General features: G+C 35.3%; 4 protein-coding genes across 7 annotated transcripts; 2 read left to right on the forward strand and 2 right to left on the reverse strand.

Moving 5' to 3' along the window:
• Positions 1–3,969, forward strand: LOC130940337 (gamma-glutamyl hydrolase 2-like). 2 transcript variants are annotated; one of them, XR_009070282.1, is made up of 10 exons: positions 1–387; positions 612–698; positions 813–902; positions 1,312–1,406; positions 1,839–1,899; positions 2,538–2,627; positions 2,751–2,813; positions 2,926–3,014; positions 3,215–3,407; positions 3,500–3,969. XR_009070282.1 is itself a non-coding variant. In XM_057868448.1 (10 exons), the coding sequence occupies exons 1-10, from the start codon at positions 25–27 to the stop codon at positions 3,531–3,533; spliced, it is 1,065 nt and encodes a 354-aa protein (XP_057724431.1). In that variant the 5' UTR covers positions 1–24; the 3' UTR covers positions 3,534–3,899. The 2 variants fall into 2 exon arrangements, 1 of the variants encoding a protein (XP_057724431.1); XM_057868448.1 differs by having other exon boundaries at positions 3,315–3,407; positions 3,500–3,899.
• Positions 3,970–5,171: 1,202 nt separating this feature from the next.
• LOC130940076 (uncharacterized) lies at positions 5,172–6,089 on the reverse strand. Its single transcript, XM_057868126.1, has one exon. It carries the CDS (start codon positions 6,087–6,089, stop codon positions 5,172–5,174), a length of 918 nt encoding a protein of 305 aa, XP_057724109.1.
• A 2,213-nt stretch (positions 6,090–8,302) lies between these two features.
• Positions 8,303–12,599, forward strand: LOC130941527 (uncharacterized). 3 transcript variants are annotated; one of them, XM_057870067.1, is made up of 8 exons: positions 8,303–8,568; positions 8,824–8,879; positions 8,993–9,117; positions 9,769–9,928; positions 10,209–10,627; positions 10,741–11,241; positions 11,562–11,664; positions 12,147–12,599. In XM_057870067.1, exons 1-8 carry the CDS (start codon positions 8,500–8,502, stop codon positions 12,268–12,270), a joined length of 1,557 nt encoding a protein of 518 aa, XP_057726050.1. In that variant the 5' UTR covers positions 8,303–8,499; the 3' UTR covers positions 12,271–12,599. The 3 variants fall into 3 exon arrangements, with proteins under 3 accessions (XP_057726050.1, XP_057726053.1, XP_057726051.1); XM_057870070.1 differs by having other exon boundaries at positions 10,759–11,241; positions 12,147–12,598; XM_057870068.1 differs by having other exon boundaries at positions 10,756–11,241; positions 12,147–12,597.
• Positions 12,600–13,257: 658 nt separating this feature from the next.
• On the reverse strand, positions 13,258–17,563 carry LOC130941544 (uncharacterized). Its single transcript, XM_057870095.1, has 4 exons — positions 17,366–17,563; positions 15,330–15,452; positions 14,394–14,513; positions 13,258–13,518 (listed from the first exon to the last, which is right to left on the reverse strand). Exons 1-4 carry the CDS (start codon positions 17,400–17,402, stop codon positions 13,454–13,456), a joined length of 345 nt encoding a protein of 114 aa, XP_057726078.1. The 5' UTR covers positions 17,403–17,563; the 3' UTR covers positions 13,258–13,453.
• Between the last annotated feature and the right edge of the window lie 275 nt (positions 17,564–17,838).

Genomic DNA, 17,838 nt, shown 5'->3' on the forward strand with positions numbered 1-17,838 from the left:
TGATGAATCCCCTTGTGTCTCACCATGGCAATTCTCTTCCTCCCTCTCTTCTTCTTCTTCGTCTTTTTCAACTCCATTCTCTACTCTCACTCTTCCAACAACAACATCATCATTCTTCAACCAACTCACCGACACCACCACACTTCTTCTTCTTCTTCTTCTTCTTCTTCTTCTTCTTCTTCTTCTTCTTGTCCAGCTCCTAACCCCAACCTCTACTACCAACCTGTCATCGGAATCGTCACCCACCCCGGTGACGGTGCTTCCGGCCGCCTCTCCAACTCCTCCGCCGTCTCCAACATCCCCGCATCCTACGTCAAATTCGTCGAAGCTGGTGGAGCCAGAGTTATTCCCCTTGTCTACAACGAGTCTCCCCAAAAACTTCTCAAGGCATTATTGCTCTCTAATTTTGCAATTTTACTTACATGTTAAAGAAACAAATCTTAAGAATCTAAAGATTTCAAATCCATGCTATCATTATTCATGGTTTTGTAAAGCTTTATTAATACTACTATATCCAAAAGAGTAAATCTTGTTCATTATATTTATTCAATTAAGTTGAAATCCTTGAGTAAATTATTTTGATTGATGATGAAATTTTGTTTACTTTGCAGAAGCTGGATTTGGTAAACGGGGTGCTCTTCACAGGTGGATGGGCCAAGGATGGTCAATACTTTGAAACTGTTAGGAGAATCTTTAAGGTCACTTGCTCATCTTAGTGATAGTAGTAATGTGAATTTAGAAGTTTCACTTTCAATTTTGTCTTTGTTATTGTAAGAAGCTTAGTTCTGAATTGTTATTTAAATGATGTGCAGAAAGTGTTGGAGAGAAATGATGGTGGAGAACATTTCCCATTATATGCCATCTGCTTAGGTTTTGAACTCATAACAATGATTGTAAGCGGGGTAAGTGATGCTATGTTTGTGCTAATGACTCATTATAAAATCACTCTTTCAAGAGGTAGACTGCCTAGGCAAGTCACTAGGAAATTCTAGAAGGACTCGTACATATACGAGACTGGATTTAGGCACAGGATTGCTTTCTGCTTAAGTTGCTCTCGGAGAATTTTGTTCATAAACTTTATTTCTTATGATATCTTATGAACATTTGCTGTTTAATGTTTGTAGTTTTTCTTGGACTAGATTTCAAATTCGCAACACACCATGATATTCGGAAAATTAGGCCCCTGCTTCAACCTGGTGAACCTTGTTCATGACATGTTCAGAACATTTTGAAAGTTCTGACATAACATTTCAATCGATTCTGTTTTTGGCTTTTTACAAGTTTAGCTGTTTTTTTTTTTATTGATAATAGGACAATAATATTCTTGAAGAATTTAGTGCTTCAGATCAGGCAAGTGCTCTTCATTTTGTGGAGAATGCAGATATCGAGGGAAGTTTATTTCAAAGGTATACAATATCAACTGTATTGTTAGGATACCATTAGTAAGAATCAGTAAGAGTAGTTATGAGTTACTTGTGAGTCTTGGGCGATTTGAGAGTTCTCTTGAATATCATCTACATTATTTTAAATCATCAATAAACACTACTTGCAGAAGTTTAACATGTATTAATATTTATGACACTGAAGCTGCAATTTGGATTCATCTGTTCTTACCATTTATATGTTTTTCCCTAAACGTCAAAAGGTGATGTTGTGCTCCATTCTGTTCATTTTAAAGAACACGGAAGTCATTTATCAAAATATTAGTATACCTGAGAATCTGAAATTTTAATTTCCCTTAAGCTAAATTTATAGGCCCTTGCCTTTGTATCACCTTTCCAAGTCACAAAGTGAGATCTGTTACTCTGTGAGTTCATATTCTCTTCTCTTTCCTGCAGTTTTCCTCCAGACTTGTTGAAGAAGTTGAGTACAGATTGTATTGTTATGCAAAATCATCACGTGAGATATTATTATATTTATTATTAATCTATTGCACTGCATGATCCGTGTACTGAATTTCACGTTTTGATTGATCCATTTATAGTTTCAGGTTGAATCCAGTTCTAAACTATTCTTGTTCTTTTGAGTTTGATGTACAACTTATTTTATAGTCAAAGTTTCATCCATAGGATGGTGAATGAAAATGAATAGAATCCTTCAAGGCATTTTAATTATAATTCAATATATTAGATGCTTGACTTTTTGGCATTCATAAGTCATTTGTCTACTTCATCTATCTTTTATTATTTTCTCTCTCAGGAAGTAGCAATGATGTTAAGTTCTAAAATTAGCCAAGTGTGTTCAGAAAAAAAAAGGGGGTGGGGAGGGCGAATGGGATATATGGCCTTATCAAAGGTGGCCTGGCCTGCAATTTCCTATCGAATATAGCTGCATAGAAAAGTTATAATGAGTAATCAAACAATAGCTGGACGTTAGGCAGAGGCTAGAAGATAGAATTGTCCATTGCATGCCATTTTTTCAGTCATCAAGATGATATGTTTCCAGGATTAGTTAATTTAACAGAATATGTATATAATTTGATGAAGTTCATCATATGATTTCAGTTAAATAATTTCAATTCATTTTGGACATGACAGTTTGGTATATCCCCAGAAAAGCTTTTGAACAACAAGTTGTTGTCCAGTTTTTTTGATGTCTTGACAACATGTAAGGATGAAGATGATAAGGTATCAAATTTAGTCTATATGAGTTCTTATGCTGATTTCCAAACCCCTCATAATGTCTTTTCTTTAGAAAAAGCTACTTTTTTGTTAAAGAACGAGTTGTGATGTGATCAGTAACTGTTTTAGGTATATGTTTCCACAATGCAATCTCGCAACTATCCTGTCACTGCCTTTCAATGGCATCCAGAGGTGATCCTTAAATTTATCCATCATTGTTTGCTTCTGTGTTTTAAGCTTCAGTTGATAAATCACATTTCAATTTTCTAACCATGTAACGTCCTTTACAAATATGATGTCCCAGAAAAATGCCTTTGAATGGGGCTCAGCAAATATCCCACACACAGAGGATGCCATTCGGGTAACTCATTCTACAGCAAGCTTCTTGGTCAGGTTAGTATTCTATGGTTTGATAATAATATCGTAAAGCATAGCTGATGCATATATGTTCCTGGAAAGTCATTAGGTTACCTAAATAGTCACAGAGACTAATTAATTATAAAAGCTAATGCAATGGAAGTGAATAATGATGCAATTTAGTTGCTTGAAATATATTGATTATCACTTTTCCATTGCTGTGATCACTTCGTTAGATATAAAATCACTCATGTTTCGGAGAAATGGTTCATGACACTGATGCACTTGTCAACATCCAAGTTAATATATCATTTTCGTTTGTGGACATGGCTCCAGTGAAGCTAGGAAATCCTCAAAAAGACCAGATGCTCAAGAAGTGAGAGACAATCTTATTTACAATTACAGTCCTAGTTATGTTGGAAAAGCTGGGTACGGCCGATAAACATATCTTTTGGAAAAAGAAAAAAACAATTTTATTTGCATATAAAGTTATTGATGTTGATGTTTTTCGCTGCTTGCAGAAAAGGATATGATGAAGTTTATCTCTTCAGATAGTAAAAAACTAAAAATGGAGGAGTCAATGGATGCTATTTTGGGCCCTATGTATTATCATCACTATATGTTTCAGAAATAATACTTTTGTGCACAAAGGAGGAGAAACGACTCAGCTATCCTCATTAGCATGTTGTATTACATAATATCTTTTAATAATGATACCCCCAACCTTTGAATTCTTACGTTAGATAATATTATACATGATATCACTCGATTTATCATTACTAGATTTAAGCTTTAAAATAATCTTTGAAGTTGTACTTAAGTCTCAAAGTGATTTCTGAAACTAATAGTTACCCAAATTTGTCTTTGACATTGTACTCCGAGTTTTATAGTAGTCCTTAAGGCACTTTTTGTCCATCACTTGTCATAAAAAAATTGAGTTGGACTGATTTCTGTCACTATGACACTATAACGGCTCGCTGATGTGGCAAAAGAAACTTTTTCTATGCAATTTGGTCCGTTTCTCTCTTTTTAAAACCCTAATTTCTAAATTATCTTCACTATTTGCCGTTTTTCCACCGCCTGCAACTTCGTCCTCTGCCTCCCACGCTCCCACCATAGTTGCCCACCAAATCATTGCAATCTCCAAAGTCCTTTTTGCCACTCAAAGTTGCGATTGGTACTCCCAACTCTAGCTCAGCTCCTCTGACTTTGCCGGCAACCTCTCCTTCCCTCGGCAGCAGTTCAAGAAGCTCGCACTCCTCTTAGACACCAACACCTTCCCTTTCTTAGACGAAATTCCCACGTGCCTTGCTGAGGCTTGGCACATTCTCGCTGATCCCAAAGGCGCCAAATGTGAGGCACTTTTTAGACAGTGTTCGTATTGCTTAGTTCAATGTTGATTAGTAATTAGTTTGGATTTTTTTTACGTTGTTGCGCATAATAAAAATAAACAATATAAGGAAGAAAAAAGTGTGCTCGAGGTATAAGATCAAATGAAAGTTTTGTTTTTGATAACTTCAATTCTGATTTAGCTAATATCTATTATTGCATATAATAGATGGAGGATTGTTGATAATGTTGGGAACAAATTGAATCTAAATGCTTGTGCTGGTTCAAGTGACTCAAAATACTCTTAGCAAGTGGTTTCTGCTCATGAGGTTAGAAGTATTATTTCTAGTAATTATATTATCAGTATTTATTCAGACAAAATTTTAGGAAAAATTCTCTTGGTGCCAATAAGTGTTCCGACAATTGTGTAGATCTTTAGATGGCACTGAATAATTTAGATATGTTCAAAGAATTAAATTTATACTCAATTGCTTTACACTAAAAATGGGACTGTGTAAAGTAACATTATCATTAATATGACTAGTTTTTGTTATTATATTTTATAATAATTCAACAATTTCTTAAATATGGCTCCTTGGGTTATCAAACGGTATTCATATACTTTTTGTTGTTGTTGAATTTTTATTCTTTTCTTCCAAAGGTATTATCCAATAAGAAGAAAAAGGTGAAAAAAAAGGAGAAATTTAAGTTAATGCAGCAATGCTAGAGAAAATATCTTCGAACAAATCATGTGATAATCTAGTTGTCGGTGGTCGCTGGATATCGATGTAACCAAGCATGTGTGTGGTCCGTTGTACCGCCGAACCTCCCATGTTCCCTTCCGTGCTCAAAGGCTGATGCGAATCATCCATGTGCAACTCTTTCCAAACTCCTTGCATCTCCCATGTACTTAAGATGATCTGACTCTATCACTCTATACTCAACTCCGCGCCGAATGCTGTAATCCTTTACAGTAAGCACAGCTTCCTCCTTACTATGGAAAGATTGGCCAACTTGAAATTCAGTTACAGAATTTTCCTCGTGCAAGCCTCGACCCCCAAAGGTTGGTGCTGAATCCGTCGGTTGGCTGATGGCTCCCAGATTCAGGGTAGAATAATGTGTAGGTTGCTCATGTGTGCCGGCACTTGACGGCGGTTGACATCTTGCTGGGTTTGTCAAAATTTCATCATCGTTGTTCCCTCCAATGTCAGCAGGCTCTTCATCGGAATCATCTTCTTGCATAGCATTTTCCACCCGGTCCGGTTCCCCCTCATGTCCTACATCTGGGGATGGATGAGTTGAGGTGAATGCCCCAATTGGACCGGCTGGCCGATACTCCAACAAATACTCAGGTGCAACGACGGGCATCGAGGTGGAGGCACCCCCTATCGTGGTGGACTGGGGGTTTGGAGCAGATGCACCAGAACTATCAATCCCATGTTCCAGCTTCGCAAACAACTCATGTATCCTCACTTTCGGAAAACTCCGACGACAATGAAACAACACCTGCATATCTTCATCTGTTCGTAACACGAACGTTTCGTATTGCACACCGGTTGACACAACCGCAATAGGGATCTTGTAGAGCAGCTTCTTCACCCACTTTGTGCCACCCGCGGCCAACTTCTGCAGTATACTGCTCTTCAGAACCAACAGTGTATCAGACGACCTGACAAAAACACTCAGCGGTTCTCTGTCTGTAAACTTCACACCGTGCCTCTTACTCCTTTTTATTTTTCTAACATGATGCACTAACACCAAAAAGCTCTCTTCACTCTCCATTCCTCAAGTTATGAATGAATGAGAATGACACTCTACACAACTTGTTGGGTATATATAGGCATCTTCCCATCAATCCACATTGTTCATAATCCACTAGAGTGTGTAGCGGATTATGAGTGTAGCGCCATTTGGTCATAAACTGCTACAAGGTGTAGTGGTTTATGAGTAACTCAACCCTCAACGTAATCCGCGATACCCTGTAGCGGATTACGTGTAATTGAGTTCCGCTACAGGGTGTAGCGGATTATATATAGTTGCGTTTATTGCATTTGCGTCTGAAAATTGCCAATGTTGTATTTGCGTAAAGGTTTTGCTCCTTCATTTTACTTGCGTAAATTGCCCAAGAGTTTAATTTTAATATGAAGGTTGTAGAAGGTTTAGAGAAGGGAGGATTGAATCTATGACCTTTTTCTATTTTTAATAACTTAACCCTTTACAACAAATTTTTTGTTTGAATCTGTTTGAACTTAGCAGTAGAAAATTTATGAGACAATTTCATTTTGTCTCATGAATATCAGAAAACAGGACAGAGCAGAGAAGAAAAAAGCTAACACCATCATGTATCCTAGTTTGGTTGCCTTGTGTTATGCAACTTACGTCCAGTCTTCACCACAACAGTGGTGAAATTTTCACTATAGTTAAAGTATTACATACACCAATTCCACAGGATTGACACAATCCTTTCACACTCAAGTTCTAACCTAACTTGACTTTGGCTATGCTAATACCTAACTCTTCACTCTTAGTGCTCACCCAACTAAAAAAGGGATACATTACTGGTACAAGATACAAGACACTGACTTACCTAAAGAAATCTGAATTAACTCTAGGTTTTTCTCTCAAGTGTATCACTCAGCCTTTCAACACTCATTGGCTTTTACTTGAGCTAGCTCTCTCTTATGCCTTTTCACACTCAAGAAATTACAGAAAGATATACATTAAAAATGAAATTACAATCTGTAAAACATGAAGAAAATTGACTCATCAACAGCCTCTTTGTTATGTGATAAACCAGATTTGCTAGCCTCTGATTCAGTTCTTCATTCTGACGGAATGCTCCTTTGACTAGGAAGCATTGTCCAAGTAGATGAACTTTTTCAAAAAGCTCTTCACAGAACAAAACCTCAATCCACTGGGTTATCTCTCCTTTGCTTCTTAATGGTGAAAAATCTTCTTTTATCTCCTTGCATGTTGCTGAGTTTCTCTCTTCTAGGTCAACTCTTGAGCTTTGTGCTACATCAACCCACCATCTCACTTTTTTCCATTAAACCTCAAAATAGAAACTTTGGTTCTGACCTTCTCTTGTTGACCGAAAGCCACATATCAGCAGAAACGGATATCTTCAATGGTAAATCCAGATTTTGCCCATTGAAAAACAACTTGGTCCCCAAGACATAATTTTAACCATAGATGCATAGCAGTGAAGAACAGAACTCATCTTTTCCATGTATCCCATTTTCGGACTGGCAGAGAGATGGAAAGAAGAGAAGAACGCAGTATGATAGGAAATGGATTACCTTTGACCTTTGCCTTAGCTTGATGTAGTTTGAAATGGTTGATTAGACCTCTGCCTTTCAAGCTTAATCTTTCTCTTTCTTTCTTCTTTAGTGAACAGCTTAGGGAAGAAGCTCTCTCTTACTTCTCTGCTCTCTGACCAAGAAAAAAAAGTGTACGTTGCTTTTTGGTGAAAGCACATGGGAGTGTTTGAATAGGAGAGGCAATCGAGCTTGGATCGAGTTTGATTTGCTTAGCCCGTCTGATTCCTTGCTTTCTTTCTTTGGGCTTTCATTTGTTTGTAGCCCGCCAGCCTTGTTTTTGTTTTCATTCAATTTGGGTTGCCTTTGTATATCAATTTGGCCTGCATCACTAAACCAAAATGATTAAAGCTAATTGGGTAATTAATCCAATAATATAATGTTTGTCATCATCAATTATGTTAGTTAATTTCTTAACTCAACATAATATACTGACAGTATAAATTATTTTATATAGTCGTTCAATCATATTTATTTTTTTAGATGATTATTCATATATTAATTTTTAAAAATAGTTATTTTTATTAAGTAATTTGATGTATTGCATCAAAATTAAATTATAATAAAAATTTATTAAAAATTAAAACATCTAATTTAAAATCTATTGGAACCAGTTTAAGTGTTTAATTTATGTATCCAAACCACATGGTCACCCATCCCATTTCATATTAACAAACTATTTAATTTTATCAGAAATTCTTGCCAATCGTGAATGTGTGTAGGGCAAAGGAACATCATTTGGCGGGAAAACGATGAGAGTGTGAGGTATTTCTAATTGCCAACTGGAATCCGAAGCAGAGGGAAAAGAGTAGAAAACTAGAAACCAAAAACCGCGAAAACCTTCTTCTCTAACAATTCGTAATCGTTCTCTCCCTATGGCGCAAACCCAAACCCTAGCTTTGGTCGAAGAGATTGAATCCCTCGTCTCCGATAAACTTCAAGTGGTATATTCTCTCTTTCTTATTCCTTTTAGTTTTCCCCCATTTTCTCTGATTCTCTGTTAATTTAAGCAACTTCACACTTACCATTTTCCTTTTTTTTTCCCTTTGAGAAATCTTAAATTCGTTAAATTTTTTTCTCTGGATTTGAATTTCGGAGGGTTTTTCTTGTGGGTCAAACCAATTCATGTCTTGTTATTCCCAATTTTGTTTCGTTTTAGTGGCAAATTTTGATTCGATAGAGTGTTGCGTACTTTTCAGGTTTCATATAAGTGGCTTAGTCGCAATTACATGATATCTTCCAATGAGGCAAAGAGGTAAAATTTAACGCCCCCTCAAAAAGAAAAAAAAATTGCCTTAAATTTTTTGTTTTTCCCTCCCCAAAAAAATAATGCTATGATTTTATGAGCAGTTATTATTTTTTTTAAAGGTTGCTTCAGGAGTTTGTTGAAAAGCATGATGGTGGATTGGAGGTTGTTTATGCTTTGTCTGGCTGGTTAAAGGGCAGCCACCCAAGTTACCACATAAGGCTTGTTACTGGCCCAAAGCTAGCAGGTACTATTCTATGATGGTTTTCTGAACCAAGAAGTAATTAATCAGTATGCTAGAGTGTTTTACATGCTGTGATTTCATCTTCGTTATAGGAATTTGTTAGAAAAGGAGAGGATATAAGAACCAAATTTAACTACTCCATATTGGTTAATGTTTTCACTGCGGCACCCTTTCAGTAAGAGATTTTCATTGTGTCATAACTATTTCTTGTTCTGTGTCTTAGTTTCTCAAATTCTGATTATAAAACCTTGGATCCATTATGATTTTCGTTCATTGCTGTTTAGCTGCTTAGCTTACTCTCGTGTGATTAATCTTCAAGATATCAGGCTTTAAAGGCCAGTCTTGAAACAAACAGAACCTGCATTAATTTGTGTTTCCTTAAACTCTTGCTAAACAGGGGTTGTTATTTAGTGTCTTATTCAACCCGATTTGAATCTATTTGGTGATTCTCTTACACAACATTTGGTATGACCTGCACTCTCAGTTTTGCATATAATGGAATAAATGGTTAGTTCTTATCAAGAGCTTTCACTGGTTGTATGATCAGAAAGTGTTTGATTGTCATTGTTTGATATGAAGTGGCCTATCGGTTGTGTACATCAGGGGTTAGGAATACATACATACATACATTAATCTTTTCCCACTCTTATGCAGAAGCACAGCAAGAATTTGATGGCAATTGCTCAATTCAGGTATACAGTGTGCAAGCTAGCATCCCAAAGGACCCGGCTGTGCTTTGGAATGCAGAATTTATTCAAGCAGAGGAGCTCTTCAAGCAGCCATGGTCAGTTGACAATTGCTTGAGAGATAACAGGTAGGTTCGATGCCCTCAAAATTTCTATACGGTACAGAAGCATTTGTTTAGCGTGTCTGATAGTGCAGTGAGAGGTTGAAAGTATTTAGTTATCTTGAGTTTGTTAATTTCTAATTTCAGTCAATTTTCTATTTTCATTTAATATTTGCATACATATTTCATATGATTATGCATGGAGACTTAAAATGTCATGCTAGCTCAATCAACAAATAGTGTGCTGTACAGTAGCAGTTGTAGAATTTTCTATTTTCATCACGATGCTAACCAACATATTTCTCAGGTTCTGTGGCATATCTAGTTCTTTTGTTCAACGAAATGTAGATGGCATGCCAGTGGTTGCTGCAACTCCACTGACAAAAGCTTCAGTAGGCATAGGACAAACAAAGATGAATGTTTTGCAACCTCAAAAAAATATAGCACACGATACAATTCCCAGAGCTGATCTCAAGTCAGAGGATGTGGTGAAAGATGTAAAGAGTGAAAGCAATGGTACAGGGAGTACAGGAGTTCATGATCAGGTTAACAAACCCAGTGAAGACAAAGAAAAGGTAGTGCCTGCAGGAAAAAAGAAAGCACAATCTGATAAAAGTGGTTCTTCTACTGGTGGTTCATTGGCAAGCTTTTGGGGTCGTGCATCTGCAAAACCCAAGCCTAGCTCCGTGCCAGTAGAAAGTAGTAACACAGTTTCGAATCATAGTGGTTGGTATCAATTGCAATATTTTAGATTTTCACAATTTTCTTGGTGATTTTAATTTTAATAGTAAAGTAATAGTAATATAAAAGTTAATATTGTCTCCATTATATTTATTTAGACTCAAATGTTTCAGTAGCTACTGAAGATGCCCAAGCTAGTGCTCGTGAAGCAGATGGCAGTGGCGATGATGATAATCAAGATGTCACAGTAAGGCGATCATCCAATAGGAAAAGGAGGGTTGTCTTTGACTTCTCGGATGAAGATGAAGATGTTGTCAGTTTATCATCACCAGAATTGCCAAAGAAGCAATCATCTCAAGATTCTAAACAAAAGGATAACAAGTCATCGGAGAAAGCCACCTTAAATTCTGATACAAAGAGAGAAAATAAACCAATGGCTAAGGAAGAAAAATCATCTGATAAAAAAGCCAACCAACCTTTCCAGGAAGAGTTATCGGTTATCAACAAATGCACAAATAATGGTAAATCATCTAGTGAGAAGCCACAGAGTTGTGCTCCTGATATTTCTGTTAATAAGGATAGTACAAAGAATGCTGCACCTGGTTCACCGAAGAGGAGAAAAGTGATGAAGACCAGAATTGATGAACGAGGGAGAGAAGGTATCTATCTTTTGTAAAGCAGTTTTCATATCCCCAATTTGCTTTAAAGATTATGAGCTAACTTTTCTATGAATATAATAGATTTCTTTGGAACTTCTCTTTTGCACTTTGTTCTTTATTAAAGATCAACTATCCACCTTTTAATCTTTTTTGAACAGCAACTTATCGCCTTTACAACTTCATTAAGTATCAACTTCATATAAACTTTATTTGTATGATCTTGGGGTGAATTATGTCAAGTAATTTAGCAATTCTCAGGAAACAAGTCTTTTATGTTACATTTTTTTCTGTTGTATTTTATTTTATTTATTTCTCTACAGTAACTGAAGTAGTCTGGGAAGGGGAGGAAACAGAAGCGAAGAAAGCTGATAAGGTTGCAACAAAGAAATCTGAGAATAATGTATCTACCAATGCTGTCAACAGGTTAGTGCTATTCATCCTTAATTCCTTATATTTCTAGCATTTGAACAAAATGACTGGTAACAGGCAACACTGAAAAGAATCAGTTGCCCTCTAAGCACTATAACAGTGCTACTTAGGCTTTTCCTTGCACCCCACAATGAATTTCTGATATTTCAACTTTCAAGGTCTTCCAAGAAAAAATTTTGTGATTGTGATATTAAAATTTGAACTGAGTTTATTGAACTAACGCTAAACGTTATGGAGATTTGTGCTTGAATCTAGTGCAGCTAAGTTGTGTGTGCTTGAAGCTTTTTACATAAAACACGGAACCTATTAGAAAAACACAGCCTGTTTATTTTGTGGTTGTGTTGAAAATAATTTGGACTAATTACTTTTAAGATATTTAACAAAGTAGATTGTTAAGCTTGATTACTTTTAGTCATTTACTGCCTTGTAGTTCAAGCTTCTTAATTGTGACTAACCTTGTATTCACTGGTGTGAAGTTCCAGTGGCCCGGCAACTAAGAAGACTCCAGCTGTGGCGAATACCACTGGAAAAGGAAGCAAGAAAACGGTAAACAAGGATCCCAAACAGGGCAATATACTTTCATTCTTCAAGAGAGTTTGAGATCAAGATAGAAGTACAGGATTGTGGAGACAATGGTTTAAGCTGTATGATCCATTATTGCTGCTGATAGTACAGTAATGATGTGAGTGAGGGTTTTGGATTGTGTAGATATTTTTACTATCATGGAAGTTTTCAAGGCAGTTGAAATGCATTTATCTGTATGTTTTCCTTGAGCACTCGCTTTCTAATATTGTTCATTTGTTCTCACATCCTCCTCTTGTCTTAACCACTGTGAAGTGCCAACTCTTAATCAAGGCTTCTTGAGGAAACCATAGATGCCTTTTCAATACGAGGCTATGCCAGTTAGAATGGATCATTCTATTGTGCAATAAAGCAAAAGCAGAATACCAGTCAAAAAAAGTTAAGCTGCATCTTCACTTGAACTGTGCACAAATGCTCAATGAGAAAAAAAATGTGAATCTAATTGAGAATAGAAGCTTTTGATGTCTTTTTACAATGATACAAATTGGTCAAGCTAGAGAAACCACATTAGATCTTAGTTGATCATCTTGTTATTAGTTTGACAATTTGTTAGTGACTTCACTGATTTAATTGGCCTGAAATTTTTTTCATGAGCTTATATCGGTAATCGGTATAACACTGCAAATATAACAAGTTGAATACGTAGAAGAAAAATCTTGGTGAAAATATATTTATTGCATGGTAGCCTAAATTCCCAATTAACCTCTTATTTTTTTTATTTTTTTCTATTAGTGCATTTAGTATTACACTTACCAATCCAACAATTTGATTACACGAGTTAACCATTAACATGCTAAGCGTAGTCATATTTTGTTCAGTATTTTTGCATTATAGTGTAAATAGCCCTTTATACAACATCTTATGGAAAGTGCAAATCAAAATCTCAATTGAGAAGTTCTATATTCTAATCAAGCATGTAATCAGAATTGCCATGTCCATTTCATTAATCTTTGATGGAAAATAAATAATGGAGCCGTATTTAGCAAAGCATAATAGGGAACAGACTTAAAGAAATTTGCTCAATTGATTGAGGAAACATAAAAGCAGACAGTTGTCAAAGGTGAGTTGCAGTTGGAAAGGGAAAATAACAGTTGCTACTACTCTATGCAAAGTTACCAAATCAATGAGATCATCATAATATACATTGATTTACAATATAGCTTTCTCATCATTCAATGTTACTATTTATAATGTCTGTTATTTAACTGTCCCGAATCAGGTTAGTTGGCTCACTCAATACATACTTTGGTAGTTCATACTTTGCTCCTGCAAAACAAGTATATACAGGCAACAATCAAAACAAAACAAATATATTTTCTTTCTTTTACTTTTGGGTATTTTCATTTAAGGGGAAAAAAATACTGCTAATAAAAGGGAATCTCATAGCTGCATAATGAAGAACACTAGATCCAGAGTACAATTTCCCTCTTTTTGGTTGACAAAAATAAATAAATAAATATGATTGATGATAGAACACTAAGGCAACCATTCAACTGGGAAAGCTTCGTTGTCGATAACGATGAATTTGGGCAAGGATTAGACATGCCACCCTTCATAAAATAAATTCAGTATTTGCGGGAATTTTGTAGCATATATTTACACTTCATATTTCATATTTCATAAGCATGTTGTATGTTTATATGATAGGGCAACTAGGATGAAAAATAACAATGCTACGTGTACCTAAAAAATCAGTCACTATGTATTTGTGTATCCATATATTGTCTAACTCATTTTTAATATATATTTTGTATTTCAACATGTATTCTATATAGGTGGCTGATTCGGCAGTTAATTTTTGATATACATGTAGCATGATTGGGTGAAAAAACGTGATGGTGATGGGGTGAACTAGCTTTCAACAACAACAGGCAATGTACTCACTCAATAGTAATCCACATCATAAAGGTGGATGTCACATGATAAGAGTAAGGTTGGACCACACAGTTGGATAATTATTACAAAAAGTATGGTAGTGCTGTTGGAAGCTCCACAAAAGATATTTGGATTCTAATAACTTACAATTTTAACTTTAAAAGCAAGACTCTCTAATCATTTAACTCTTTTCTGGTCGCCTTCTACTTTAAAAAATTTTTTCAACAAGAAGATAAAATAAGTGATTTCAATAGGAAATAGATTACCTCTTTCGTCATAGCATACTGTCAAATCCGAACTCTGGACAATAACCCCGGCACTATCCACAATCGCTTGTGCTAAAGTTAGATCAGCCTCAGCAGCAGCTCGAAGAGCATCCCAAATCTCTAGCATCCAGAAAACAGGATATGCACTTCAATTAACTTGAAAAAACTAACACATTTATTCATACATGAAACAAAACAAAATGATTTTGACCAGACTTGCATACTCATATGATATTAACTTTCTTTTCGGAATTGGAGTTATTATATTATGTTATCGTGAGATGGCTGCTATTTAAACATACTATGATTCTTGGCGTTTCCACTTGAAGACGTCATCATCTTTCAATAATTTCCTATAACTAAAACGTTGCAAAGCCATTGTGGAAACAATAAAAAAAAGCAACTCTCCCTATCTTCTTATCTCCATAGAGCTAAGTGTTAATTCTAATGTGGATTCTTTTGGCAAAGTCATTGTGGGAACAATAACTAAAAGTAACTCTTCCTTTTTTATCTTATCTCCATATTTCTAAGCTAAGTAGCAATTCTAATTTGGATTCTTTCAACAATACTCGAGCATCAGAGTCAACTCGATTTTGTATATAATTCCATTTACTGTTCCTTGGCAGCCAGAGTTCTGCGTATAAAGCAAGAGAATCGAGAATCCACAACGCATAAACCCTATATGCATGAGTGACTAACATCAAATAGAGCTCCTAAAATAGTGCAGTATTTTCTATTTTTCCTTGATTAGCTTTAGGTGAAAACCTATTTTCTTCGGATAAACACACTTAAATCACATTTCATCATTCATTTCACCATGATATGAACAAAAACCTAGCAGAACCATCTAGACCACTTGTGTTTACTTAGCCCATTTCATTATGCGTAAGTCTTGAAAGAATCCAAATATAGTAGCTTATTAAATTTTTGTAATACCTTTACGGCCACCATAGTGGGGAGCTGTGTCCCAGAACTCATCGCGCAGTTGTATTAGCTGAGTCTTTGTTATTGGCTGAGGATGCTTCCAAGGCTTAGGCTTCCGGATCTTTTTCGCTGCCCCTGTTATAAAATACATCAATTTTATATTGGTGCAAATGGAAACTGATATTGAACTTTAAGCTGAAACCACCAGAGAATTCGAAACAAGAACAAGCTTCTAGGATGGTAATTTTACACTTCAGTATATTATGGAATCAAAATTCTATCCACAAGTATTAACAATAATGAATAACAAGAAATTACATGATTTACATATGCAACTTAATCTTAGAAACAGAAAACAACAACAATCTGAGAGTGCACCTCAATTCACATATTACTTAATCATCAGTCTACAATACCTTTTTCCCTTTATGGTATTATTATCTATCAACAAATATCACTACAGAACCAATTGATGATGGTACTAACGAAAGACGAAAAAAAGGCCCCATCATGTTGTAATGCTCCAATATGAATGTATCTATTTGTGGATACATACTTTAATGCAGAGATCACACGGTGAAAGTCCAATTGATAATTGATGGGGTCTTAGAAAATAGCATATTCAAATATAAGCTGCAGCTTCTTATCTTCCTTATTTCCAAGACAGGAAAATTAAACACAAACTTTTAGTATCATCATGTTTATTCAGATACTCGGAACTAAGGTAGCATTTTCAATGTCAATTGCATCGGACCATATATTTAAAGGAATAAAGGTAAATTTATAAATATACTGGAAAAGTTTTAACTGTATTTGGTCTCTAAACTTCATCATGCTGTTTCAAATGTGTCCACCAAATTATAGTGATTCGACCAAAATCTTGAAGATTCAAAATAAAAGGAAAAAAAAAATATTTTCAAAGGAAAAGGGAACTAAACTAATTGGATACTTGTTTTTATCCTTTCTAACTGCCCAATTCACAAAGGAATCAATTAAGTGAATAAATACCAACAACCAACTACAGTTGTTTACTAAGTGACTAAATTTTCCAAAAAGAGAAATAGACCAAACAGATCACCTGAACCTAATTAAAGCAAATCTAAACACCATCTAGAGTTTAACACAAAAGAACACCTTCAGAAACAATCAAGCAGATTAACAACAAAACTTTATCTCACTAGGTCAGTCGACTCTCTCGCTGACCGTTCCGTTTCTCATTTGACACTATACTCGAGCCATAGGACCATAGCACAATTCTGTGTTTGATCCCTCTCATTGAAATTCCACAGAATCTTACTTTGGCTATCAAAAGCCTAACACAATTCTCTTCTTTTATCGCAGCTAAACCGGCTAACCGGATATGTAAAATGCTTGGAACAATTTTGATACAATCAGAGTTAACAAAAACCATACCATAGGAGAGGGAAAAAAAATGCTCACAGTATCATCAAAAGATATGAATTTCATTTCTTTACACAAATGTACTTCACATAATCACATCCCCAACACCCCCCCCCCCCAACCCACCAAACAAAATAATAATAATTTGCAGCTCTGTACTATGCCATGAAATTCTTTATTCTTTACCACTAAAACTCACTATTCGATGAGTGTACACAAATGTACTTCACATAATCACATCCCCAACACCCCCCCCCCCCAACCCACCAAAACAAAATAATAATAATTTGCAGCTCTGTACTATGCCATGAAATTCTTTATTCATATTTACCAACTAAAACTCACTATTCGATGAGTGATTAACATGATAAGAAGAATGATTGGGGAGGTTCCACAATTATAAGGATAAACAGCATCCCCAGCAAACAAATCCCCAGAAAGAAAGAAAGAAAGAAAGAAAGAAAGAAAGAAAGAACAGATTTTGACCACAACCCATCATCAATTAACCGAAGCCTTTACCAAAAACGGAACCAAATGCAAAAGATAAAGTTCAGCTCACAGAAAAAATAAAATAAAAAATGAAAACAAGACCCAAGGAAGCAAATAAGAAAAAGAAAAAAAAGGGGGGTATAGTGGATGATGCTAACCATCAGGCTTGGACTGTGAGGATCCAGCACAACCCATTGCAGAGATTGGTTGGCAGCAGAAGCTTGAGAGAGCTAGAGAGAGAGAGAGAGAGAGAAAGAAAGAAGAATAAGGGAGAGGGTGATTTGAAAGAGAGGGTGAGATGGCAATAGCAAAGTCAATAAACGTCGTAGTGACGTTAATCCAACACTAATCACTCAGTAATCAGTGAATCAGCGTTACCATCAATCAACACCTCACACTTTATCCAATTTTTACTTATATATATATATATATATATATATATATATATATATATATATATATATTTCAAAACTTTATCATACATGTATAAACAAAATTAATTCTTTCTATAAAATATATATTAAAATATATAAAATAATATATGTTTTTATATATAAATATAAAATAAGTCATTTAATTATTAATTAATATTTTTATTTCCAAAATCAATTTGAATCTTTTAGATATGTTT

Source organism: Arachis stenosperma, chromosome 7 (genome assembly GCF_014773155.1).
Source record: "Arachis stenosperma cultivar V10309 chromosome 7, arast.V10309.gnm1.PFL2, whole genome shotgun sequence".
NCBI classification, from domain to species: Eukaryota; Viridiplantae; Streptophyta; class Magnoliopsida; order Fabales; family Fabaceae; genus Arachis; species Arachis stenosperma.

Coding starts and splice junctions, on each gene's coding strand:
- LOC130940337 (XM_057868448.1), top strand. CDS start 25: ATGGCAATTCTCTTCCTCCCTCTCTTCTTCTTCTTCGTCTTTTTCAAC. Junction 2,628..2,750: donor GTAAGGATGAAGATGATAAG/GTATCAAATTTA, acceptor TAACTGTTTTAG/GTATATGTTTCCACAATGCA. Junction 2,814..2,925: donor CCTTTCAATGGCATCCAGAG/GTGATCCTTAAA, acceptor ATGATGTCCCAG/AAAAATGCCTTTGAATGGGG.
- LOC130941544 (XM_057870095.1), bottom strand. CDS start 17,402: ATGGGTTGTGCTGGATCCTCACAGTCCAAGCCTGATG. Junction 14,514..15,329: donor CCACTATGGTGGCCGTAAAG/GTATTACAAAAA, acceptor TCTGGATGCTAG/AGATTTGGGATGCTCTTCGA. Junction 13,519..14,393: donor AGTATGCTATGACGAAAGAG/GTAATCTATTTC, acceptor CTTGTTTTGCAG/GAGCAAAGTATGAACTACCA.
- LOC130940076 (XM_057868126.1), bottom strand. CDS start 6,089: ATGGAGAGTGAAGAGAGCTTTTTGGTGTTAGTGCATCATGTTAGAAAA.
- LOC130941527 (XM_057870067.1), top strand. CDS start 8,500: ATGGCGCAAACCCAAACCCTAGCTTTGGTCGAAGAGATTGAATCCCTC. Junction 10,628..10,740: donor CACAGTTTCGAATCATAGTG/GTTGGTATCAAT, acceptor ATATTTATTTAG/ACTCAAATGTTTCAGTAGCT. Junction 11,665..12,146: donor TCTACCAATGCTGTCAACAG/GTTAGTGCTATT, acceptor ACTGGTGTGAAG/TTCCAGTGGCCCGGCAACTA.